This window comes from Dasypus novemcinctus, chromosome 17, assembly GCF_030445035.2.
Source record: "Dasypus novemcinctus isolate mDasNov1 chromosome 17, mDasNov1.1.hap2, whole genome shotgun sequence".
NCBI classification, from domain to species: domain Eukaryota; kingdom Metazoa; phylum Chordata; class Mammalia; order Cingulata; family Dasypodidae; genus Dasypus; species Dasypus novemcinctus.
Window position 1 is genome coordinate 24,015,938 of NC_080689.1, and position 27,468 is coordinate 24,043,405.

Sequence of the window (27,468 nt, forward strand, 5' to 3'; positions counted from 1 at the left end):
AAAAAAAAAAAAAAAGAAAAAAGAAAGGAGGGAGGAGGGAGGGAAGGAAAAGACACCTTTCGTTGTCTTTGAATATTGACCTGTCCTTCAGGGCTTATCTGTACAGTGACTTTGGAGAATAGCTCCAGGCAAGAGCAAAAGGGTGTCCCTGATCCTTCGTGTACATGTGTCCTAGCTTGGGCACACATATGTGGCCCTAGGAATTCCCCAGTTGACACAATTCTGAAAGTCCCCTCTTCCCTAGAAAACCATTTCCTCATGAACAGGCACTGCACTGTATTCCCAGAGCCAACTGTCCCTTGGCCCAGGCAGCCCCAGACTGCTTTTCCATAGAGTTCTGTATGAGTGCTTGGTGAGCTGCCTTCTACAGGAGGGCAAGGTCTGGACCTTAAGTCCCTCAGGCCACTGCTGGACAGATGGACCAGACAAGCTTTCCCCTAGTATGTGCACAGAGGTACTCAGCTCCCTCTGGAGCTGAGACCAGGGATCCACACTGGGAGCGTGGACTGGCTGGCTCTGCACTGAGCCAGTGAGGGCATGGGGGCTGCAGTCAGAGTGCCAGGCCGTCCTAGAGCTTCTGCATGGCCTCTTTCTTGATTCAGTGCCTGATCTGCTACTGCAATCCTTTATTTCCTGGAGCTTTTAGAAGGATGTTTCTGCCAGTCACTGCTGGTTGTTCAAAGCTTCTGGGGGGGGGGCGCGCGGGACAGAGCCCTCAAGCATCTTACCCTGCCATCTTCCTCAGGACAGAGCCTCCTCAAAGATTTTTTTTTTTTTAACACATAAACCTTTGTGAGCCATTTATTATTTGTAAACTTTACCTACTTGTAGAGCTATCTAGTCTCCCTTCTCTCCTCCCTCCTGTCTTCCTTCAACTAAGGTAGATAGAGCACCTGCTAAGTTCTAGGCACTGCACTAGGTAGTAAGGCCACAAAGATGAGTAAAATACAAGGCATGCCCTAAGAAAAGAACCTTCTCTACCTGAAGCATTAATGAATTATCACCATTTCAAGCCAATTTTATAATTTAAAGTAAATCCTATGAAGAGAAAGCCTTGCTCTGCTCAGTGCTCAGTAGGTATTTGCTGAGTGAATGAGTGAGGACTTCGGGGGCTGGAGATGTCTTAGGACATCAGGTCTGTCTGAGGGGTTCCCCTTTGAGGTCTCAGTAATGTGTCTGCCCATCTCATCACTGAGATTCTTGACCTAGGTTAGTCCTTTGCCGTCTTGCTCACTGCCACCCTGTACCTAAAGTGATAATTAAATACCAACTGAAATTTTTCCAGTTGTTTATATCATACAGAAGGCTGTTCATAATAGCATTCTGCTCTCACTCCCCCCTTCTATTAGCAGTCCTGATTATTTGAGTTAGATCAAGCCAGTTGCCAGATCCCAGGCTTTCAGATCCATGTGCTTTTTGCACAGCTCCGACATCAGGCTCTGACATCAGATTGACCTGGAGCTGGATCATCAGGGGAAGTCACTTGACTTCTCTGGGCCTCTGTGTCCTCATCTGTAAAGGGCAGGTGATAGTACTTAACACACGAGTAATTTTGAGGATTAGATAAATTAATTAATGCAAAGCTAGCTTCATTGCCTGACATATGGTAGTTGTTTACTACGCGGTGGCTGTTTTATAACAGACTCACTCTGAGTCAGCCCAAGCTAGCTGCCGTGGAAAGCCCCCAGCTTCCCCTCCCTCGTTCCCGCACCAGCCTGCCTCTGCTGCTTCCTGTCCTCCAAGGTCATTCACGCAGACAGTTTTCTTTTTTGTTTTTGTATTTTAACCCTCAAATATTATTTTTCTCCTTCACTTGGCTTTAGGGGAAAAAAGTCTCCTTTAGCCAAGGAAGACATAAGTATGCTTTTGTCGTTAAGTGTTGCTGCTGCTTGATAAATATTGATTTTGTCCAGAATCCTCCCCTATGTTATTTTTCTGCATCCCGTCAAGTCCTGTTTCACATGTAATATTCCTAACCATTTGGACCTTTGTTCCTTAGGGATTAAGCCTACTTTGTACTGACATCAAGCTTTCTTCAATTAAGTCCAGCACCAATAAATATTTCTACCTCGTTCATTGGATTGTTCTTTGCTTCAGTCATTCTTTCATTCATCCCAACCAGTACGGATCCAAGATGATAAAAATAGTCCTTACCTTTGACTAATATTGGTAATATATTGGTAATATTAGTAATGTTAATATGTTATAATATTATTACCACATAACTCACTGCAAGATTGAAGTTAAAGCCCTGTAGATACATATCCTCCAAAAGTATACAAAGTATTAATATATAACAATATGTTTTATTTGCACATATTGTAGTTTTGCTCTTTCAAGTTGTAACAGTTTAAGCTAAAATAATGTATCAAGGGCATACAGAGAATTTAAATTGTCCATGACTTTTTCAAATACATATTTAGAATAAATAAAAGAAATATGGCAGAAAATGTTTAAGAAAGTACTGTACCAACAAAAATTAAAGCTAAAATCATTTAGGCAATCTAATAACCTAATACTAAATTGGCATGAGCTATTAATAACTTTACTTTTTAAACAAAAATGTTTGATGCTGTTTAAAAAAACATAGTATACTTCAACTTACTATATGACCTATATGTATTAAATATCATCTATATAAATTAAATGCCATCAAATCCTTTGCATCCTATTTTCTACATCTTTAAATCAAGTGGATTTGACTGGATTATTTATTACTTCTTTTGCCATTTTAGCATTCTGTAATTCTAGGAGTTAATACTGCTTTTATTAAGAAACTGATCCTGACATGCAAAATTAATGGTAACAGGGAGGAAAGAGCCTTCATATTTTTCATAAAATACATATGTCAGCCTTCCAAAGAAAGTTATAAATATAGGGAAGCAGACTCCTTGTTTACATTTCATTGTAACTGAAGTAACACCTGTTAGAGTCAAGACTGGGGCCTCTGTTTGCAGTGCCTTCTTTCTTTATATTAATAGTCTCAGGCACTTCTTGGCTATTTGGCCATTCCTTTTTTTTCCTCTCTCTTTTTTTCAGGAGGTACTGGGCATTGAACCCAGGACCTCGTACATGGGAAGCAGGTGCTCAACCACTGAACTACATCTGCCCCCCAATGGGAGTTGATTTTTTCCTTTGGTTTGTTTTTAGGCGGTACCAGGGATCAAACCTGGGACCTCATGTGAAAAGCAGGCACTCAACCACTTGAGTTACATCCACTCCCCATTCTTGGCAATTCTTAACTGACTTGCCAGGATCCAAGAGTGAGAAGTACTGCAGCCGAGAAGCATGTAGCACACCTCAAGGGGCACCAAGCACCTTGTGTTCTCCACAGAAGTTATATTATGCTCATAGAGAATGGTGCTCCTACGGTTGTGCCACATTTTAGCCCTAAAAGCAAACCAAATATTTAGTTTGGTCTCTTTTCCTTCAGTGAATAGTAGGATTTGCTACTTAGTTGCCTTTGATGAGCTATGATGTACACACCCTGAACCTTGCCAATTTTTATTACTTTTCAATGTATTAGAAAGCATTTTTAGATCACAATTAAGTGATAATGCTAAAAATTAGGAATATAAGTTGCCTTTTTTCCATGGTTGCCTCTAAAGTGATGTACTGTAGCCTTCCAAACATATAAACCCCACCCTTCTATGAGTAAGGTATTCCCAATCCATCTGTTACACTCTTTTTGAAACTGTTTGCCTCCGTGATAGGTTTCTCTTGTAAAAGCCCCTAATTGATACATGAATCTAGAGCTACCTTCAAATTTTTAGTGTTCTTTATTTCTGAACTAGAAGGTGGTATTTTGAGATATGTAGCAGGTACCTTTATTTTGGAAAATTTCTAATACAGGATAAGTCCTCATTAATTTTTTTTTAATATGAACATCCGTGATGAACATGGAGGAATAAAACATCAATCGATTCATTGACTCAGCACATGTTTATTGAACACCTGCTCCGTGCGCCACACCATGATAGCCACTTGGACTGTGTCAACAAATAGGGCTCTGCTTTAGGGCAACTTTCTGTTGCGGAGCAAAATTGAAGGGGGCCCGGCCAGAAGCACCTGGGTACTCTCTGGCATCCCACTGTAGATATCATTTGCCAATTTGCTTCCTAATGAATGCCCTTTCTTCTTATATTTTTTATTTTTTTGAGGTACCAAGGGCCGGAGATTGAAACCAGGACATTGTGTGTGAGAAGCCAACACTCAGCCACTAAGCCAATTTGACTTTTCTGAGTTGGCTTTTTCATTCCTTTTGCTTGTTGTCCATTTTTGTTTTTTCCGGAGGCGCCAGAAACTGAACCTGAAACCTCCTATGTGGGGGGTGGGAGCTCAATCACTTGAACGGGATCCTCTCCCGCTCCTTATTTTGGTTTAAGCATGGCAGCCTTTGTTTTAAATTCCCTTCCATTGCATAGCAAAGGTGGTTAAAGACAAATTTAATCCAATTGGTTAAACTTGAATGGCAATACAATAGTGTTTCTTAAGAGTGAAGACCATTCTAAATCAGCATGTATGGAAAGCTTCCTTCTTTTTTATAGCATCATTGCAATAGAGGCACAAAAGTGCCCATACTCCAGAGTTTTAAGGAATTTAATCCCCAGGGATGTTGACGCTGGGAAGCCCTCACAAGTGTTTTTAATTAAGCTGTTCCCTAACATAATCCACTTGGCTTCAAGACTAAAAATTTCTGTAATAGAAAAATGGGCTTACCGTTGAGATCATGAGTTTGCTTCCTTAGCCACTGTGTCAGAGAAAGAAATGCAACTATGAAAATCTTCTTCCTCCATCATCCCCTTAATAATGGGAAAGAGATGAATAATGATGTCCATTCAAGTAATAAAATTACAAATTTTTAATGAGCCATTTAGAATTTAGCTTTTAAGGATGCAAATTACTAATCAGTTGCTTCACAGTATGATACAGACCCACAAATTATATTAAATGTGTGATGAAAGGTTTATGATAATGACAAAGTAAAAAACAATATAATTCCATAAGTCACATTTTTCTTTGTAAAAGATACCAAATAAAATATTCAAGTATTGGCAGCTTAGAATCCCAAAAGATGCTAATTTTACCTACTAATTGTAGTTAAGATTTAATTTTAGATTATAAGATTTGGGGTGAGGAGAGCAAAAGTGTTCTGTTTTTCCTTGTACATTATGTATCACTTACAATATTTATGCTTAAAGAATGTTCAGCTAAAATAAATCCTATTTAATATTCCAGTGATAATAGTCTCTGCCTCATCATACCAGTCTCTGCAGAACAGTAATGAAATGTTGCCATACTTTTGCCATCATCCTATCATATGCCTTTATTTAAACTTGGTTATCTTTCAAATTCTGCATTTAATTCGAACATATCTCACCTTGCTCTAGAGGTATCACCAAGCATGCTCTTCTTAAACCTTACCTTTTTATTCTCTATATTACTCTCAGCCCTCTGTCGCAGCTTTTTAAAATCATTTCAGAAGACATCTGTTCAACTTAAATCTCCAGAAGTTTCTCTTGCCAACCACCATTGCTTCTTTCTCTTTTTTCTTCTAAAATAAAAGGTTATAACTGACTAACGGGACAGTTTAAACATTTCAAATAGTGGAGAGTTAAGCTTTAATCCGGATAATTCTTGAACACACACCATTTTTAGTCAATTAAGTGTACCCACATACCTGGATATTTGTCAGAACATAAGGAAAACATGTCTAAAAAGAACACTGAGTATTTCATTTTTCTGTCATGTTTTAAGAGAGGCACTTTTTAAAGCAAGAGTAAGCACTCCTTTGTGCTGTCTGTAATATGTCGTGTTATATGATAACATCTAACACAAGAGTAGACACTGAGTATTTAAGAATGTGTTATAAGATATGGGCTATTGTTAGTAGTAATATTTTGAGAATGCTCTTTACCTAGTTTGTAACAAATGTTTCACAACAATGCTAGGTGTGTGGGGGGGTAATGTATGGGAGTCCTGTATGATTATATACATGTTTGTTTCATAAGTTTACAACTTTTACTATATGCTTACTATTTATTTGTGTTCATGGGCGAATGATATATTTCAATAAAATTTTACTTTAAACTAAAAAAAAAATTAAGAATGTGTGTTACCACAAGCAAACAGTAGAAACAAAATATGTAATGAAATTTGGGGTGTAAGTTTCTAATTCTCACATTTTAACAATAAATGTTATTAGTGTAAGGTGACTAAAGAAAAATATATTTTATGGAAAAATGCACTCTATTTCATCAGCATCTCAAATAATAGTTACCAGCCTGTTCTTCAACACCAGATTCAAGTACACTTTAGAAATCTCATTTTCAAAGTTGGGCTTATTATTTTGTTAATTAGTACCAAAATATTGAGCCAGTTGTGATAACCATGAAATAGCATAAGCCATCATTTTTAACCATAATATTGTAGAGCTGAGAGTTCTAAATCTGTGGAAGATAAGTAAAGGAATACAAGAGTCAGTGTATTATATTCTAGTCGTCTCGAAAGAAACCTGATGTTCCTGTTTCCTCACAGGGGAGGAGCTGTGCATCAGCCTCAAACGAGGTTGCACCTTGGATTGTCCCTTCGGTTTCCAAACAGACGCCCACAACTGTGAGATCTGTCAGTGCCGCCCCCGGCCAAAGAAGTGCAGACCCATGATCTGTGACAAGTATTGTCCATTTGGATATCTGTACGTATTTCTTAATTGTCTGAAACTCAATGGAAGCTACGTGTCTATTTCTGTTAGCTGTTTTATGTATATAAATGAATCAGTGATACAGAGTTGAGAATATTAATATCTATTCAGAAAGCAAGGAAGGGACTCAAACTCTTTCATGAAAGTGGACCAGAGCTTTGCTATGATTCTGCGCCTTAGGCCTGTTCTATAGGATGTATTCCCTAGAGCAAGGTCTGTTGGGCTCTGCCAGGAGAACCAGTTTTAGACTGGTGTTGGAAGTGCTAACATTGTCCACACCCATCTCAAAAACTAGTTTCTGGTCATTTAACTCGTACTTAAATTGACAGCCACTCATTTGCAATAAAGAGCATCCTTACTTGCTATGCCTAGATGTCTCACTTTGGCACTAGTCTTCGGTTTCATTTTTTCTTCTTTAGGTAGTAGTATGTTTTATAAATTTCCTTGGAGATAAGGACCATGGCTTGTATTTAAAATATTGAGTCAAATCTCATGAAAATCTAGATTATTCCAAAGGGAAAGAGAGTTCCACATTTGTGTCTTTAGTATCTGTACCAGCATCTATCTCTGCTTTTATATCAAGTTGGCCCCTTCACCTTTCATAATCTTGCTTTATCATACGTTCCTTTGCTCCTTTCCATTTTAGTGTTTCTCCCTGCTAATATGACATGTTTAAGTAGTACTTACATTTCTGAGGGTCTTTTATATCCATTACTTCTTGCCCATGTTCTTTCAGTTATCTCTTTTATCTCTTATCTTAGAAATTCTAGTTTTAGGGGTGGAGGGGGGAGATCTTATTTCTAATTTAAATTGCGTAATAAGTCAGAAACATTTTTCTTAAGAATTTACCATATAAACTGATACATTATCATTGTTCTTAATCCTAAAATAAGAATGTCAGTGCAATAAAAGTATAGTTATGTCTTAGCTTAACTGCTAATATTGAATAAAGTGTCACTGTCATCATAGTAGCTAGAACCACTTGCTGTAGTGTTATGACTTCAAAATTGAGGCTTCATTCATGTCCAACCCTTATCTCAGAGAAACCATTTAGAAGATTAGAGGCTACACTTTGTGTTCCTTTCAGTAAGAATATTCAGGGCGTAGACAACTGTATGCTTCCCTTGATAGAATATGTGTTCCAAGGATAGCTTCCAAAGGAGAAATCTTGCCCAAACACCATATGGGAGTATGAGAGGAAGCCATTGGAGCCCCTTGTATACACCGGTTCAGGGCCCCTTTACTTTGGGCATGTAGCAGATGAATGAACGAAAAATTCATCAGAGCCCTAGTGGACCTCAAAAATGACACCATATATAACGAGTATGAATAATTCATTTTAGCTCATTGTTCTCAGAATGATGAGATTGTCCAGAAAATCTTCACTTAAATTACTGTGATGTTTTTATATAAACATGTATTTGTTTATCTTTCTGATCAGCACAAAATTTTGGCACTCTGGTTTATTTAAAAAAAGTTCATCCAGCCTTTTTCCTTTGCCTCATTATGCTAAAGTCATACCCCATGGGAAGAGCATTTTTAAACTGATACTTTTTTCTAACTAGACCTTATGAATTTATTACTAGACCTTGACAGCAGGAACTCCCAAGGCTTTTATCTTTATCAACGTTCATGTAGCATCCCCAGGTTTATGGGTTCTCAAGTTCTCCTTTATCTTTAATAAGTTTTGGTAGATATCTTATTATTAAAACTTTTCTCTAGAGTCTGGAATTTCCCAGATAACACGGTCCTATAAGGAGCTATTATAGTCCTAACAAAACAAGGACTTTGTTCCCTAATGCTAGTCTCAAATATTGACGAACAGTGTTTCCTTCACCATCCCATTCGTGGAGTTTCACATTCATCTTTTTATATCGTGTACTACTCTTCCTAATAAATCAACAGTCATGGCATTGGGATTGTAACGGCACATTCCAGAAGCACGAAAGTCTTGGTCAATTCTAAACCTTGGCCATGGAGTGGGCAGGGTGGAGGATTGGGGAGGCAGGGCACAGGGAACTTGGAGAGCAAAAGTCAAGTCATTCTGCTTAATAGCCATATCACTTCAGTGACCCTTGATCTGAGCACTCAGGCATCATTTGAGGCTTTTTGATTTTCTGACCTCTGACAAAATTTTAATTACCCAGGAAGAATAAGCATGGCTGTGACGTCTGTCGCTGTAAGAAATGTCCAGAGCTCCTGTGCAGTAAAACCTGCCCCTTGGGTTTCCAGCAGGACACTCAGGGCTGTCTTATCTGCAAGTGCAGAGGTAAGTGTGAATGGCCTGTCCCTCCCCCTCAAAGCAACCAGAAGCACAGAAACCGAGAACACAGGGACGTTGCAGGAATGAAACAATTTCAGTGATTGCTTCCCAGTCTGATACCAATGCCACACATCTCACAGGACGCCCTTTTCCTGTCATCCTGGTGGAATGAAAGCTCAGAGTAGTTTAAAGTAAGCATATAATGAACAAGCACGTTGCCACATTAATCACCAGTGCTTCAGTTTTACTTGTCCCTGAACTTTAGCCTAAAGCACATTTATCTGGACCTGCATAGAGTCTCCCTCTATTCAGGAGTTGATTGATAACAGTTGATGCAGCTGGGATTCCCTTTTCAAATTTCTTGGAGAGCAGGTGTGGCTAAAGAGCCTGCTCGTGTATTTTCTGGCTATTCCGCTTTCCATGGGAATTCAGACTTTTGCTGAATAAGCATATGGCAGGCTATAGCTGGCGCGTGCTGCCTGCGGCTCCCTGCGCCAGGGTGTTCCTGAGGCCATGATGTGCAGGCATCTGCCCTGACCACTGCTTTTGCGCTCCCCTGGCTCCATCCCCACTGCCCATCTCAGTCATAGTTGTCAGAATGATTCACAGATTAAGCAGTAAAAGCCCCTAAGGCTTTGTCATGTGTTTTTTTCAAAGTTGGGCAGTTATTCCCATACAGGGTTCAGAGTAAACAAAATCTGGTCATTGATTCAGTTATTCTGCTGAACAAAAATCTATTTAAGGGGTCCAGGAAACTTCTAGAATCATTACTCTGCACATGTTAAACATTTAACATTCATTGCTTTTTTTCTTATAAAATCAGCACTTGCTTATTGTGTAAAATAATAGAAAGTAGAATGAAAGGAGTGAAAACCTTTTATCATCCCTCCCAAAGGAGAGAAACATATTTGCCATTTTTTTCTATGTGTTTTTTTATTTTTCCACAATCGAGGTCACATTTACTTAAATCCGTGTCATGAGCATTTCCCATGTCCCCAGCTATCCTTTGTAGATGTGGTTTTGTTGGGTTTTTTTTAACTTCTGTTTGCATTTATTGTATGCTAAAGTTATTCCCGAGCCATAACTTTTTGTTTCTTCAGTTTCTTCTGGGATATCTTTTTCTTCTGTGCAACCTCCTCTTCTGGTTTAGGAGCAATCTGTTCTTTTTCAGTAAGGATCATCTCAATGTGGCAGGTGGAGCTCATGTATGGGTTAATCCACCCATGAGCTCTGTAAGTGTGCCGATGCATCTTGGGGCTTTGTTCACCTGGATGTGCTCAGTGACCAGAGAATCTACATCTAAACCTTTAAGTTCAGCATTATTCTCTGCAATTTTAAGCATGTGCAACAAAAATTCAGCACTCTTTTTGGGCAGCTGACCCTGTGTCCAGCCCCACTGTTTGACCAGGGCACACCTACCAACGACACCATTATAACAGAATGGCACACATTGCTTCTGTAAAGTGACATCTTTCAGATACTTGGTGGCTTTTCGAATATGCATACCCTTAATGGCTTGGACAGTTTCTCGGGTATTCTTAAAGTGAACACAAAAATTTGAACTTCTTGATATGCATGATTTTGTGGGGTTTTCCGGGTCAAGGGTATAGCAAACCATTTTCAGAAATCACCTTGGGTGACTCACGGGAAGAGCCTACATGTGGTTTTGGTGGCTATGTACCACTTCACGACATGTAAGGACACTGTGGGCTGTTTCCCCTGGGCAGTAGCTGCTTCTTTACCAGGCTGCATTCTCTCTGTCCAGAGCTCCCTGCTTCAGTCGGGCCACCTGTCCTGTCAGGCGCTTGTCTGTCCGTGGATGGCCATCATCATAGAAATGAGGAAAGCTGGCACGATGGGTGCCGGGAGTGCTACTGTCACAATGGACGGGAAATGTGTGCCCTGATCACCTGCCCGGTGCCTGCCTGTGGCAACCCCACCATTCATCCTGGACGGTGCTGCCCGTCATGCTCAGGTAAAAGCTGGCTGTGTCTCGGGTGCTCCGTAAGCAAATGGCTTCTGTCCTGCGGGGCCTCGTGACAGCTCTAGCTCTGGATGAAATGCAGGGTTCAACCCCCAGAACATTTTTCAGCCATCCCCAGTTTTTTGCATCAGCCACAGAATAAACTGGGTGCTATTAATTATTAACCTGAGATCATGGAAATTTCTAAAGTTCTAGAAACCATTCTCCTTATTTTTGAATGGTTTACTCAATTATATTTGTCTTTGAGCTGCATTTTATAAAGTCTTATGGACTTAAATATTTAAATTCCCACTCTCTATTTTACTGATAATTAAGGCTAAATGTTAGTTAATTTGAGGGAATTGGTGCTAATTTTATCTCATAAAAGGTTATTATTTTATAAAGTAATATTTGAGAGGGAGTTAACTACTGAAACTTGTGACTCTTTTAAAAATTAATGGCTATGTAGCACTCTTGCCAAAAGAAGAAATTTAGAGTAACCAAACATAAAACATTTAAAATCACAATAATGCCAATCAAGATAAGTTACTAGAAGAACAGAACAGATTTGTAATTCATGGGGATCTAAATTATGGTTGTCAGTAACAGTAATTATTACCATAATACCTCATCTAGTGCCTTTCATCCAAAGAACTCAACATGGTTTTATATCTATTATTTCTTCCACTATGCAGGTCACTTTGAGTTAGGGAAAAATATACTGAGGGAGTTTTTCATTTGCAAAATAGACACAGAAAGATTAACTGTCTTACCCAAAATAAAATAGTATGTGAGCTGGAAAGAGCAATGGAGTCTCCTGATTCTTGAATCGGATCTCTTTTCAGTGTTTAAAAGTACTGTCAGATTTTGGAGCCATGATTACTTTTCCTGTGATCAGTCCTGGTCCCATACCTCTCTCTGGTTGAGTTTGCCGATGCAGAGGGCGCAGTCAGGAGCCAGAGGCAAAGAAGGGCCAGCCCGGGAGCCCAGGTGGCTCAGCCTGCCGGGCTGCACCTGCCTTGCCTGCCATGGCAACGGTGGGGCAAAGAACACTTAAACCCGGAAGACCCTTTCAGCTCTGAGACCTTACACACCTCAGTAACTAAGGGATCAAAGTGGCAGGGAGGATCTGGCAACACCCAGATTACAAAGCTGAAGAAATGGCTTATTTTTTTCTCCCCCTAGTTCAGTTAGATTTGCCGTTTCCAGAACTCAACATTTTCACATTTTGACAGTTAAATGTAAAAAAAAAAAAAAACCCTAGTGTCCACTGCAACAGAGGAGAAATGAGCAGCTTAATGAAACTGAGCTATATGGTGACTCTGGGGAAAGAAAAGCCATTTGCTCCCATGAAGAGCCCATGCTTTCATTAGAGGCATAGGTATGTAAAGTATGGACTGCTCCAGGTTCTGCTAAACTTGGAAGCCATAAGAAGTCCAAGAGTCAGACAGACTGATGGAAATGCAAGGACATTACTAGGAACAAATAATTAATTTAAGAACCAAAAGGGAATCCAGAACTATTTACCCTAGTATAGAGATATGGAATATTCTTAAACATACAGATATAGATGTATTGATGTTTTGTTGATGATGTGGGAATATCTAGATATACATGTATAGAAGCATACTTTTATGCATATATATTTTTCCAAAAATCCTAACTTTAATGGATTGCCACATCTTGATTATTTAGAGACCCCAGAGCCATTGCATTCATGGACTCCTACTTTAAAGTGCATGTTTGCCCTTCTTCCACTCAAGGGGCAGCTAGTGACCTGTTTTTCTTGCAAAGAATGGCAGTTCCTGAACTCTTGCGAGAAACAGAAGTTTCACCAAGTGGTATTTTCTCTCTGTTTCTTTCGCTCTCATCCTCGATTTTTCAGCTTTCCTTTCATTTCCACCTTCTCTCGAGCCCCTCTCATGTTTTACCTTGAGGCATGTAGTTTAGCAGAGGTGTTAGCAAGGTGTAAGACACCTGGAAGCACACACAGTCTTTCTTCTGACCATTTCCCTATTTGTCAGCATTTAGGAGCAAGGCCTTTAGAAAAGCAGCCATGTTTAGAGGGCAGAGAAGCAATAAGGAAGCTGTCTTACTTTAGTTTATTGATAGCCTTTGGAATAATTTTTGCTTTCTCTATAAACTACAAGAAAGGCACTTTTATCATCTTGTTCCAGCTTAATTTTCATTCTCATTTCCTCTCTGCAGTTTGTATACTGGAAAGTTTAGTCCAGTTGCTTGTGAATATAAGCATTGACTAATGACAGTTTTCTGTGGCATGTGCATTGGTCAGAGTCCAGTCTTTGCAAGTTCCTTTGAGATAAAGCTGGAAATTGGCCCACACCACTTTATTTCATCAGTATTGTTGACCCTCACGCTGAGCACCACTTGGAAAGTAACAGCCCACACGAGGTCTTAGGAGACCTTCCCTCGGGCATCTGCACAGATGTGGTCGGTTGCTCCTGGGGCCTGACCTCCACTGAGCCCCCAAAAGTACAAGCTGGCCGTGATGTCTCCGGACTGGTTCTCAGCAGCATTTGGCACTGTCGGCACCTTCTTGAAGTACTTGTTGTGTTTGGATTACACAAATATAGTTAATGTCTTCATACTTTTCATTTCCCCAGTGCAACTTCAGGCAACTCCCAGGACCTCTCGACACTTCCAATGTTAAATTCCCTCTCTATCGTGATCATCTCTCCCAGAGACCAAAATCACCTCTCCTCTGAGGAAAGGAATCATAGTTATCAGCAGCCCCTCGTGTTTAACTCTCTTAATGATGATATCTTCAGGCAACTGTTTGGTCTCAGGTGTTGCTGCTTCAAGAGCAAGCCTGCTCAGTTTGCAGGCAGCTGGTCTGGAGTGGGATGTGACCTGCTAGATAGCAAAACATATTTCCAAGCAGAAGAATACTTGGATTCCCACAGGGAGTGGAGGAGATGGGCACAGAGCAGTTGGAAGTTTTGTTTTATCCAGAGGCACATCCCTGATCCAGATAAGCAAAGACTAGGGTTCTGATCCGGTCTCTGCCCTAAATACTCTGCCCTTCATGTTCTCTTACGTAAAGTAAGGATAATAGTACCTACCTCACAAGGGCGATGTCAGGAATCAATTAAAAAACAAACAAAACACTCGGGCCTTAGCAAACATTTGGTAAAGGAGCACTCCCTCTTTATTCTAGATAATTCCAGCACATCTGCAGAGATCCCCTAAGAGGCCCCTGTCCTCTGTTGTGTAGGGATCCCCTCCTGTGATTTAATTCTCTTTTTTACTACTCTCATTACTAATGACAGACTTAAACCCCTCAAACCCCACTTCCTGAGATGAGCTCTTCTGCTCTTGTCTTTCATTTCTTTGCATGGACTCTTCTTTTCTTCACTGCTCTGTTGATCAGAATAGGTGAGGTACTCCAGCCAATTCATCTTCTCTGTCCCTTAAAGAAAACAGCACCAGGTTCTTCAAGCGGTGGTAAAACTGCAGAGGGATAATTTCTTCCATTTCGATTTTGTGTCATTCCCCAGATGACTTCGTGGTGCAGAAGCCAGAGCTCAGCACCCCTTCCATTTGCCACGCTCCTGGAGGGGAGTACTTTGTGGAAGGAGAAACATGGAACATTGACTCCTGTACTCAGTGCACCTGCCACAGCGGGCGGGTGCTGTGTGAGACAGAGGTGTGCCCGCCACTGCTCTGCCAGAGTCCCTCGCGCACTCAGGACTCCTGCTGCCCACAGTGTACAGGTAGCTGGCGCCGTGCTCTGGGGGGCATCTGGTGGGAGGAGCAGATCTGGGCGTTGTCAGCCTGCAGGACCAGCAGGTCAGGCTGAGCCCCTCGCGGGGCCCTGCCAAACCCCATACCCACCAACCCAGACAGGATCTGGCAGCCTGCTTCCCAAATTCCTTCCCTTCTGTCAATTACCTATTTATGCAGTTGATAAGCCCTGCACCTGAGGTGACTTTGAAAAAAAATGAGATTGTTTCTTTCTGCCATTTCTTAGCTCAACCTCTCAGTCTCACAGAACATACCTAAGTAGAGACAGCCCCACTACGCTAAATTATTCCAGATGATTTTACTAATATAAAAAACCATCTTTGGAAAGTAGATGGGGCTCGAGTGATGGAGCTTCTGCCCACTATATGGGAGGACCTGGGTTCAACCCCTGGGGCCTCCTGGTGAAAAAGAAGAGAAAGCATGCCCACATAGTAAGCCAGTGCCTGCACGAGTAGCTGCGTGGTGAGCCAGTGCCCACGCAAGTGAGTCACGCAGCAAGATGATGACATATCAAAAGAGAGACAAGGGGAGAGTCAAGATGAAGCGCAGCAGTAACCAGGAACTGAGGTGGCACAATTAGCAGGGAACATCTCTCCTTATTAGAGGTCTCCAGGATTGAATCCTGGTGAATCCGAGAGGAGGAAAAATGAGAAAAGAAGACAAAACAGCAAAAACAGCAGGGCAGGAGGAGGGGAAGAGGGAAAATAAATTAATCTTTTTTTTTTTTTTAAGCCATCTTTGTCTTTAAAATGTAATGAACATTTACTGGAATATAATGTAAACGAAAATCTTTGAAAAACATAAGGTGTTAAAGATACTTTTACCAGATTAAAGAGAGGAACTGGGAAAATATGCATAATGCCCATCGTCTCAAACCTGATTATGATTCATAAGTTAAGACTGAAAGATATTAAGTGACTAGTACTGCATATAGACAAGGAGCAGTTTTATCAGGATTTTAAACTTAGCGTATTGATTTTGTAACTCAAGTAGCACTTCTAATTAACACCATGATATGACTTGTCCAAAAGATATTTCATCTAAATAGACAAAATATATAAAATTACCAAGCTGCCAGAACAACTTGGGGACAACAAATTTTGTTGTCCCGTTAGCTTTCCATCCTTTCAACTTACATCAGTAGCCATTTACCTTCTAAACATATGTCCTTAGAGCATTTTTGCTCAGTAAAACAAACCCTCATATTTTTTATTTTTTTAAACATTGGATTATCTAGTCAGCTGGCCAGAATCTGCTCTTCTATTATTATAGCTGTGGTAGTCAGTTTCCAAATTCTTCATGGGTTCATGCTGATAATATTTTTTGAATTGCGGCAGGCGAACTCACAGTGATCACCACATTACCTGCTGCTGCAGCCAAGGCAGGGTATATTGTCTCATTACAAAGTCTTGGGTATAATTAGTGGCCATACAAGAAGCTTCACTTCTGCAGCATCATTTATAGTATAAGAAATAGATCATACATGTTATGCTTTTAGGATGTTTGGTACCTAGTCCCCTCCCTATTGTTATCATTTACACTATTTTACTCGAGTCCAAACCCTGCTACTCTTTCTCTGGTAATATATAACCATGACTTTGCTCACATAGTCTTGGTAGAAACTGCTGTGATTGGACTCGTCATTGGTGATAATAAATTTATATCCATTTAGATATTCTCCTTACAGACATTAATGGAATGCTTAGATTGAGCCATGGGGACCCCAAGGCTAGTGAAAACAGAACTCCTGCCTTATGGAGCAATAATCCAAAGAAGAGTCAAACAGTCCAGTAAATAATGAAAAAGTGAGAGGAGTGCCTTGAGAGGGAGGATTTATGAGAGCAGGTCACACAGGAAGCTTTAAGTCAACTGGGAAGGCGGCGGGTGCTGCTTGGGCCAGCAGTGGAGAGATGAATAGGAGAACCGATTAGCGGAGGGCGTGGTCGGGATTGATTGCAGGCCTCCTGGCTGGACTGAGGTTCAGTCCAGGTGGGAGCAGAGCTCCGTGGAGCTGGGGCTCGTGAGCATGCCATGCCCTCCAAGGCACGCTTTCCTGGAGCCGGGAGTCAGAGCTGGGCCGGCACAGAGGCTGCAGGTCCTAGCAGGGAAGGGCACTCGGCATTCCTCTCTCATCATTCACGACGTGACTGGCTTTGAGTTCTCATTTATAGACTTAGGCCTGGATGACTTTTTTTCCATATAGCTTGAAAGAGAATTCAGTGATATGCCTCATCCAAAGCATTAGGATTCTGTCTTAGATGTCAGTATTCTGAGAATTAATGTGTGGATAAGAGCATACCTAGCATATTTAAAAATCATTCCCCTACACCAAAATTGATGTTTCTGAACTTTCCTTTCATAGTTGTAGTATAGTGAGAAAAAGATTTTAAAAAACTTAAACTCAAAACATCAGTTTTTTCTCATTTTGGTAAATTTCAACAGTAGCATTGATAAGTAGTCTATGTAATATACATCTAGAAAAATGCCATCTACAATTTTAGCTTAATTGCTTTCTAAAATGGGCCAAAAATGGTGTGTGTGTGTGTACAGTAGGATAGCAGCTTCCAAAGAGTTGCGTCGTCTTGTGTTGATATCTCCTGGAATGCCTTCTACTGTCCCTCTCTCTGGCCTGGGTTTAGGGTAGACTGGTAAGGAAACCAGGGTCATGGAGAAAGGTTGGGAATCCCTGAAGGTAAAGCAACATCACCAAAGTAAAAGAGGAAGAGAGGAGAATAGTACTTTTTTTTTAACTCCTAAATTCTTTCATTCCTTATTTCTTAGTGTGGGTAAAAAGCATAGCAAAGAAGAGAGAGGAAGGTAGAAAAGAAGAAAAATAAGATGAAGAAACACCATAAGAACAAAACAAAAAATCTTGTAAAAATGAGTAAATATCTAAAAGCAAAAGTATAAAGAAAAGGGTCTTAGAGCTAAAAAAAAAAAAAGGGGAGGGGGGAGGGAGGCCCAAATAATGGAAGATACCATGGACAAGATTCCCAAATGACATTTTTGGTCAGAGTTCAAAATAAGACCCTCATCCACCCCTGCCACCCTATTGCTGCTCGGGGGCCCTAAAAACAAGCCTCCTGGCTCCAGCATGTTCATTTCAGCTTCACTGCTTCTGTCCATCTCTTCTAAATTTTTAGGCACAAGGTTGGGCATTGCTTGCAAGAGCTAGGATATTGCAACCTGCAGAAACCTCACAGTGATTTGCTGAGCCTAGTATTGACAAGAGTAAGTCGTCCTTACTTCCAACCACAGGAAGAATTGGCGTTGGTCATTGCCTTACAGAAGAAATTATCTGTAGACGTGGATGGTCCCAAAAAGGTCATTGAGAAGCTAATTCCATCTTCTTAGCTTTAACTCATCTGGCTGTGACTTTTGAAACCATACCTGAAATAGGGCCTAGAGCACTTCTGGAGTCGTGGAGCCGGTGGCTCTTCTTTCACGCTGCTCCTGCAGGACTAGCCTAGGCAATCTGGCAGTGCGATCTAAAGGAGAGTGTGCGCAGATGCCATCAGGCCTGCTGCCTGCCCTCTGCCCCGCAGACACACCTGTAGTGAAGTACCTGCCTTGGCCCCCAAAGGGGTTCTGCTTGTCAGAGCAAACTTGTTGGCCACGGGCATGTGCATGAGGTTGCTGGAAGGAGAATGTGACATTTAAAGCATCTCTTGTCACCTTGAGAACTACATGTCTGTCCCTTCATTTCCGTTCTGTGACAGAAAATAGGATTCCTGAAGTTGATTCTAAAAGGAGCGTATGTTCACTGTTTTGACCATGTGTCCACTGCCTCAAATGAGGAAATGTGGTTCTCTTTGAAGGTTTTCTAGGTAGAACTATCATGGTTATTTCTAGACTCTTGGGCAGTGAAAGTAGTTGGAAGTGCTTGCTTTTATCAGTAAGATCGTGACGTTTCTCAACTAGGAACCTTACTGATGTTTCCATTCTTTATATCCCAGTCAGATTTCTGCCTTAGGCTACAGGATTTTTGTAATTTCAGTCAATACCAAGACCCTCAGGAGTATCTGGGTTTTCTGGTGACATTCTTTTCTGTTTCAAGTTGTAACTTGATCTAGGGACCCTGGTTTAAATCTTTAAATAGCAAAGACAGAGAGGGTAGTACAGATGGTTTGCAGATGATTTCTCTGTGGGTGCGCCCTTCTGAGTGACATAGATTTCCCATCATCTTCCAGCCTTTAATGTAAACACCTAAACCCTGGAATGTTAAATGCAGGGTTTTTCTTGTTTTGTTTTTATATTACCTGGCACAATGAAAATCTTTTTGATTATTATTTACTTAGGTTGCAAGTAAGGAAAAACCCTGCTAGGGTATTTGAACAATTACAACTTTATTGCACATACATTACAGGAAGTTTGGAGGCTGATGTCTATGCAATAAACTCAGTGGCTCAATGATGTCAGGGTGAACTTGTCCTTTCTCTTAACAGTATAATCAGGGCATCTTGGGTGTAGGCAACACACTCACATTGAAGCCGGAAGAATGGAAACGATGGTGGCAACAATACGTCCACCTTCTTTTTTTTTTTAAAGATTTTATTTATTTATTTTCCCTCTTCTCCTCCTCCTGCCCTGCTGTTTTTGCTGTCTGTGTTGTCTTCTCATTTTCTCTCCTCTAGGATCCACTGGGATTTGATCCTGGAGACTCCTGATGTGGAGAGAGTTTCCCTGTCAATTGCGCCACCTCAGGGATCCAGCCCAGGGCCTCCCATATGATAGGCCGAAGCTCTATCACTTGAGCCATAGCCACTTCCCATCCACCCTTTTAAGAAAGTGAACGCTTCTCCCCCCCCCCCCCCCAATTAGCTAGTAGGTCCCAGTGGCCACGCCTGAGTGATGCGGCTACCCCGAGTTGCAAAGGAAACTGGATGAGCAGGGAACAGGATTATGCTGATTGAGTTACAACTGCTGTGATCCAAGTCCCGAGACCAACCCAAAGAAAATGAGGGTTTTATTAAGATAAGCAAGAAGCACAGGAAGGGATGTTGTGTAAGCAACTAACAGAATCTTGGATGGGTCTTTTTGGTCTTTGTTGTTGTGGTTTTAAATTCAAGAGCCTGCTCAAATCTATCTCCCTGTTTTATTACTGAAGTCCTTTTTTTTAAGAAGGCACCGCTATGATCAGGTGTGTTTTTTAATTAAACAGAGTGAAACTCACTATGTTGCTCAGTTGGTGGCCTACAGCATCTTTTCCCTGTTAACCTGTATGTTCATTTTTCCAGATGAACCCCTTCAGCCTTCCTCATCCCATAACGAGAGCGTGCCTAGTTACTGCAAAAATGATGAAGGGGATATATTCCTGGCAGCTGAGTCCTGGAAGCCTGATGTCTGTACCAGCTGCGTATGCATGGATAGCATAATTAGCTGTTACTCTGAATCTTGCCCTTCAGTCTCCTGTGAAAGACCTGTTTTGAGAAAAGGCCAGTGTTGTCCCTACTGCATAGGTAAGACCAAGAAAAAATTCCTTCATCTCTCCCAGTGGCCACTAAATCTACATCAATAGCCATTTGCCTAGACCAACTACTGTTTCCGAGATTGGTTTTCCTGGTTGACATGCCACACAGACCCAAAGTAATGCCATCAAGCAGAGGAAAGAGGTGGAAGCTGTGTCTCAAGATGAAACATACTGAGAAGTAAAGAAATGCTCTCACAGAATGCCTCATGTCATAAAGCTGTCATGTTCTATTGCCATTTCACAATTTTCTATATCAGAATTCTCTGTCTCCATCCTGTAATTACAGTGGTCTTTTTTCCCATGTTCCATATTAGAGTACACTTGTGTACACAAATTGCCACTACCTTGAGATCAACTAAATACGAAGTACTGTTTTAACCTCTCAGTGTTTCCTCTGTCTGCGGACACTTAATTGATTCCATTTAAGCTACATGGTTATCCGTGTAGAAGGTCTAGGGGGACAGAGTAAGACCTGAGTAAGTGGCAGCGCCCTCTCCATGTGACCCATTGGGATACAGCTCATGAGCAGAGGACATGTGTATATTAGCCCCTGATGTCCAACAGTAACTGCTCCTGTGGACATAAGCCAGATGTTGTTCTGCGGTCCAGAAGGCAACGCTCAAAACAGCTGGCAGCTCTAATAAAGACACAGTCCCTGCTCTCAAGGCTCTCACTGTCTTTTATTGCTTTTGTATCCAGCAAAGTCCATAAAGTCAAGTGAAAGACAATGACATATCTCAATCCACTAGATTGAACCTGTAATCAGAGGACCAAATGAAAAATTAGGCAAGCTATATTAATTGCAGGAATTGTACACTTATTATTGGGAGACTTTTGCATGCTTTCTACATGTAAATCATTGTGATACCTTGAGTAAAGGTGAGCTCTTCTGGTCACAGAGCTTTGGGATGTTTCCAATCAGGGAGTTGATACCTTGGCCAGAACTCAAGCTCATCAGGGCAGTTCCTCCTCCTCGTCTTGTAACCACCGGCTGCTGGCCTGGGCCACTTCCTCTGAGTTTTATTTCCATGTTCATAAATAAGATATGGAAGGATATTTTAAAATCACACATTTCTGCTCTCAGGAATTACACAGAGCTGGATTTTCTCAATCTCAGGGAGTATTTAAAGTTATGTTTTGAAAGCTGAATTCTTTTCTTTTAATAAGATGACGATAAGTATAATTTATTACTCAAACTGTGATGTTCATGAGAATAAGATGGGAGCTATAAATAATTATTATGGAACAACAGCCCTAGATCAGGAATATCCAAGAAAACCAGGACATATGGTCACCCTACCTTTTAGCACTGGAACATTGGGCTCTACTCTAATACCCCTAAGCTTTGTCGCTCCTAAGTGGAGCCAAAACGTATCAAGGCACACACCCTGTTTGGTCCTATTTACCATTCAAAGAGCTGACCAAAATTCATACCAAAAATAGCACTACCCTGAATGAGTTCTAAATGAGGGGTACCCTATCCAGACTATTTCAAGGCAAAAAAAAAAAAAAAAAAAGTATAGCTAATACCATTGTATTTTAATATCAGACTTCAGTAATAAAAGAAATAGTTCATGAATCAACCAAGGGTGCTTCAGTAACCCTGGCTGATCCTTGGAAAACAAGGGCCCTGGAGGCCTAAGAATTGCCTTTAGAAGAAAAATCCAGCAATATATCTCCCATTTGTTGTAATTGTTTTGCCTAGATAAAATTTCCTATTTTGTTCTCCTACATAATGATATTAGTAAATTTGTTTCCATGTGATAATACTGAAATCAGTCTTCTTTTTCACTCAACCAATTTAACAAATTCAAAAATACGGAAAGATAACTGTAAATCATAGTGTTATGTGTCCTTCCCTTTTTTTTTTTTTTTTTTTTTTTTGCCTTCAGATTTCCTATTCCAATTCCTGCATCCTCTAAACTACACATTTTTCTTAGTGTGGAGGAAAATAACAGTATAGTCCAAATTTAAGTTATATAGCAAGTGCTTTCTTTGAATTGTGGTTTGTATAAGCAGATATTGTCATAACGGGAATTTTGTTCCTGTTACACTGCCCTTTATAACTTCCTCCCCTACCCCCACCTTCATGAACCAATTGTGTAATATAAATCTATGGTTTACCTTCAGGGGAGCATGTTGGGGACACTTAACATTTGATGAGCAATGACCATGTTGTTATTCAGTCATGCATCTTAAGGCTTTATATGTGTTGTACATTACTGAAATCACCATAAAGCCCCTTCTAACTGCATCATACTTATTTTGCAAGTAGCCTTGTTCGACTGACCTTCATAACCTTTCTCAGCTAACCTCCCTTATGTCCAGGTACATAAAGTCAAGTTCAGTTCATGACTATGATACAGACATTTCCTGCCTGACTCCTCTGTCCACTCCCTTGGCCTCTTTAGGCTTGTTCTTTTATCACCCAAGAGAGCCTGACTTCCTGCCAGTCTGGCTTCTCTGTCAGGGAGCCGCCCCTGGGCAGCACTCACACCACAGGCAGTGCCATGCTGCAGCCCAGTGGCCAAGCATTTATCACCATCCAGAGGTCAACTTAGCCAAGGACAACCCTGGCAACATGCCATTATTTCATCTGTCTTAAAGCACCTCATTGTTTTCTCAGTGAGGACCAGTTCTTGCATTGTTTCCTCTTTCAGGCTTTCTCACTTTGAACCTACCTCTTCTGTAACCCAGATTCTCTATTCCCAGGACCTGTGTGCTAATAACTGTTAGGATGCCGGCATTGCCTCACCCCAGCCTGCAAGTGCTGCCCTCACTGTGGCTGCAGATCTCCTCCCTGGATGAATATTTTCCTTAATTAGTCAGATACAGATATCTAAAGTCCTCTAAAGCTACCTTTAATCTCATCTCTTTTTTTAGTGACAAAACCCCTAAACAAAATTGCTTGCTTTCACCTTGTGGGGAAAAAAAGTATCCTTTTTTCTTACCACAAGAGAAATGAAAAGTGACTATCCTACCAAAAATCTTCTTCTAATTAAAAATTTCTGTGTTCCTTTCAGCCAAATTATCAAGTCACTAATGTGCAATGATAATGCTTCTCTTTTGATGTGTGAAGGCCTCATATTATGTGTGCTAATTTAACAGAATGTATAATACAGACATAATTAATAGGATCGATGATTAATTCTGAAAAGTGAACCGCTTTGTCTAATTACTTATAATACCCATCATTAGGGAATTCTTCTTTGTGCTAGAGAGAAACCAAGTAATAATTACCCAATCATTTTAATGGAACATCTCCTGATTCCCTAATTTTCTGTATTCTGGTTTCTTACACAAAAACACATAAACTTAGATTTTTTCATAGACCTTTTGACTGCAGCTGTGGTTTATAGAAGGAGGAGCAAGAATCAAAAGATGATGAGTCTAAATCAGAAGGAGACCAGAGGTCTGGGGGGAATCCTTAAGGTGTGATAGCAGAGTCAGTGCAAGATTCCTCGCAAGGAGCAGCTACCTCGGCTATGACACCTTCGCCATACAAGCATCCCGTCCCCTTATCACTGACTACGTGCATTTCTAGAACCTTTCCAGGGCAAAAATTATTCCAGTGCTTCAGTGAGATTTTTATTCCATGACTCCCAGGAGATGGCAAAGTAGTAAGCAAAAACCCAGACACCACGTGCAGTACCTACACCCTGAGCACATCACACTTGTCCTGCTGTTTGTGGGCAGCACGCCTTCTGACGAGACTAGGGCCAGACTGTAGAAGCTTCTGGAAGGCGCCATCAGCATTGCAGTTGAACCACACCATGTCCAAGTGTTCAGTAGTTCCTGGTCAAAGTATAATCAAGAAAGAGCACTTCTCTGATCATAGAGTGCTTTCTTAGTTTCATTTATGCAAACTTCAAGTCCATACTGCACCTGCATTGGGCTTATTGACTTTGGGCCAGGTGCTCAGGTGTGTCCCCTGATGAAGCCAGTCTAATGAGCAGAACTGATTTTAAGCAAGCACATCCTGTGTTGGCTATGAAGTAAGTGTTACTCAGTAGTTAAAATGTTGTGAAAATTGAGATTTGGCAAGTACTTCTTTATTTATTCATTTGTAACCATGTATTATTTTAGAAGATATTTGAAGTCAGATATTTAGTCATGTTTGTTGGCTGATCCCTGAGTCAGTGCATCTCTCTTATAAAGTTTTTGTCAAGAGTTAGTTATTTGGGGACGACAGTTGTTTGTGGGTGTGTTTTTTATTATAGAGTTGATAACTTGCATATGAACAAAGTTAAGAGATTCTAATTGTATATCTCTAAGCCATCTAGTATGTTTTACATGTCTTTAAGTATATTATATTTTTAAGGATCTGTGTAAATGAAAAGCTTTTTTTGCATTCGAACATCTGTCTGATTAATATTTGAAGGTAGCTACTTGGAGCTTTCATGCAGAGTCAAGCTGGCATGACACTCAGTTGACTGGAATGTTGCAATATTTCTTCTCCATAGTGATCTTCAACTAGCATATGATTAATACTATTTTCTTTAACAGGGGAGATGTCTATTCTTTATACTAAGTTAGTCTCTTGTTATACAGCATTACTTCTTGATTAGAGTTCTGTTTGTTTAGAGTTATGTCTATCAAAATAGCGTCTTCTTTTGGAGATACATGTAAATAGCATCTCTTTGGAACATCTGTTGATCATTGTGTATTTAACTCAGCCCAGGAATCAAGCATAGTAAATATTCAGTTCAGCATCCTAAAGATATACAACTCATGGAATTTAATGTTTTTCATTTTTAAACCATAATGTTATGATACTGGCATCTTCATTGGAACATTTTTCACAGCTGCTTCTCCAAACTATTTTCCTAAAATTAAAAACTTCTGCACATTGGAAAGAGAACTTACCTTGGAGCCAAACAGTTATGATCCCAGCCCTGTCCCATTCTAGCTGTGTGTCTTGGTGATATGATTTAACCTTAGTTCAGTTCCTCATTTCTAAGATGGGAATAATAATATTGTCCTGCGCATCACAAAAGTGCTATGAAAATTAAGCAACATGATGTCCATATGTGAAAGTACTTTATAAATGGCAAAACACAGTGCTAATACATGCTAACTCCGTCGAGTTTCAGCTCTTCTGACACAGATTACAGCTGTTGTGAGTAGCATGTATCAAATGGACTCCAGAATCTCATTTTTAAATGTAATACCTGCCTTCCCTTGAAAAAAAGGTCTGGAAGTAGCATCTCAATGATGCGCTTTTGAAGGACAAAATGTTTTAGGTGATGCTTAGACGGTGTGCCGCAGCCTGCCTGCTCTCACGCTAAGCAGTCTGTGGCTGCTTTTATGGCTTTTTTGTGATAGAGGCGGGAAGGGCACACTCCCTCAGGGCTTGCAGTGCAGCTGTGTCGTGACAGTGCCTGACCCACAAACCTCACAGCTTCACTGCCCTTTCGCTAGACCCTTTCACAAGTCAGAAATGGGGCTCTTCTATTTTTTTATTTACTTTTAGGGGCTAATCCCATTGGAGAAGCCTACGAAGTTAACATGCGTGATCTGCTCTGTTTCCTGGAAGCAGAGTACGTGGCCTCTGGAATCAGGGCATACTGCGGTAGTGGAGAGACTTGGTGTGCCCCCTGCACATCCTTCAGAGCTGTCGGTTCCAGTGGCCATGCCTGGAAACCTGGGCTGTCACATTTAGTGTCAAAATGATTTAAACGAAAGGAAAGAGAAGTGGGTTGCTCTTCTGTTGATTGTGTAGAGGGTCCAAAAAATAAAAACATTCTGGTTGTTATGCACTGTACTAATTTTAGAACTCATCTAAAGTTATCACAACAAAAATAACCAGTGTTTGATTTCATTTTGTTTAGGTCTTAGTCTTACCCTTCACCCGGGGAAGCATCTCATCTTGCTCCTCCCATGAAACAGCTTCCTTTTCTCATTTCAGTATCCTTTGCAGGCTCCCTGCTGTATAAACAGAAAGTCAAGTTGCACTAGTTAACTTTGGGAAAGTCTCTGAGTGGTATCACCTTTTCCTGGGCTCCAGCCCCACATTCTAATTTTAAAGAGGCTGGCAGTGGGGTTCCAGAGAGATCCACCAGCATGTGCCTTTTGCCTCTTGCTTCTGTCCAGGAGGCCAGCCCTGCTTTGGTGTCATCTAATGGTCAGGGAAGAGATCCCCTCTACAAGAGGGCCACCTGCTGAGGAGAGGCACAATCTGACATGAAGGCAGAACACAGACCCTCTGTAGGCCACTGGCAAGTCCCAACAGCACCTAGGCTGTGCCAGGAGGAAACAGCTCCTGTAAACGCAGAAACTGCCCAGTCTGGGAAGTCTAGTGACTTCCACCTCAAGACTTTCTTAAGATGATGTTTTTGTATATAACTGCCTTTCAGTGCTAAAGGGGAATATACTTTTCCTTCTTATTCGGCTGCTTTGATCTTTTTTTGTTCCTGCCTGGCTTTTAGACTACATTTATATATTTTCAGTATGATTGCTATGTCTGGTCTCCATGTACCTGTACACATACCTTGGCTTGTGGACCTAAATATGAAATGCAGCCTCATTTGAAGTTGGAAATGGAATGTTTCCTTAAACTTCTATCCATGAAGTGATTAATCGAGCTATAACAGGTGCTTAATACAAGTATTAAGCTATATTGCTGACAAATAGTGTCCTGTTTGCGTGCAGTAAGAATCTGCCAAAGGTACTGTGCTTACCAGTTTGATGAGACTTCTCTTTATGGAACTCAGGAGAATTTGTAACTCCTCTTATTAACTGAGGACTTTGTGCAATCACCTCTTTCTTCCCAGTGTGTTGAAGAAACCTGAAAGGCTCTTTTTAGCCTTTATAAATAGACATAGGCTTTGCAAAAAATACATGGAAGAGGATAAAGCAAAAACGGACATCCAAGAAAAGTCTTAAAACTGTGATCAAATCTCTTTTAACAGCAGTAAAGATAAAACATTATTATAACGGTAGGAGTCAGCCTACATGGCAACATTTGTCTCCATTTTTCTTTCATTCTTTTCTCCCTCTTTTTATAAGGATGGATTAAGAACAGATGTTTTATTTATTAGGGGCTAAAAGTTATAAGGTAGCATACTCAAGTTTTGAATCATATCAATAAATACTTTTTGCATTTTTAGCTAAGAACCCTTAATCATTTGCTGACAGAATTACTACATATTAGATCTTTGCTTCATTGAAATTATCTAGGCCACTGGCATCAGTTTTTAGCAAGACTTCAGTCGAGTTCAGCTTTTCTGATCTAGTCTATGGAGGCACAGTGCACCAAGGTCTTTAAAATCCGTTGTCATTTTCTGTGCCCATTAGTTGCCATAAGG

General features: G+C 40.7%; 1 protein-coding gene across 1 annotated transcript in view; it reads left to right on the forward strand.

Moving 5' to 3' along the window:
- Positions 1-27,468, forward strand: part of CRIM1 (cysteine rich transmembrane BMP regulator 1) — a 211,869-nt gene that overhangs the window by 153,036 nt on the left and 31,365 nt on the right. Inside the window, exons 9-13 of the mRNA XM_004466035.4 lie at positions 6,538-6,694; positions 8,848-8,969; positions 10,729-10,938; positions 14,445-14,660; positions 19,929-20,150. Coding sequence (XP_004466092.3) covers positions 6,538-6,694; positions 8,848-8,969; positions 10,729-10,938; positions 14,445-14,660; positions 19,929-20,150 — 927 coding nt within the window. The remainder of the gene's footprint in view (positions 1-6,537; positions 6,695-8,847; positions 8,970-10,728; positions 10,939-14,444; positions 14,661-19,928; positions 20,151-27,468) is intronic.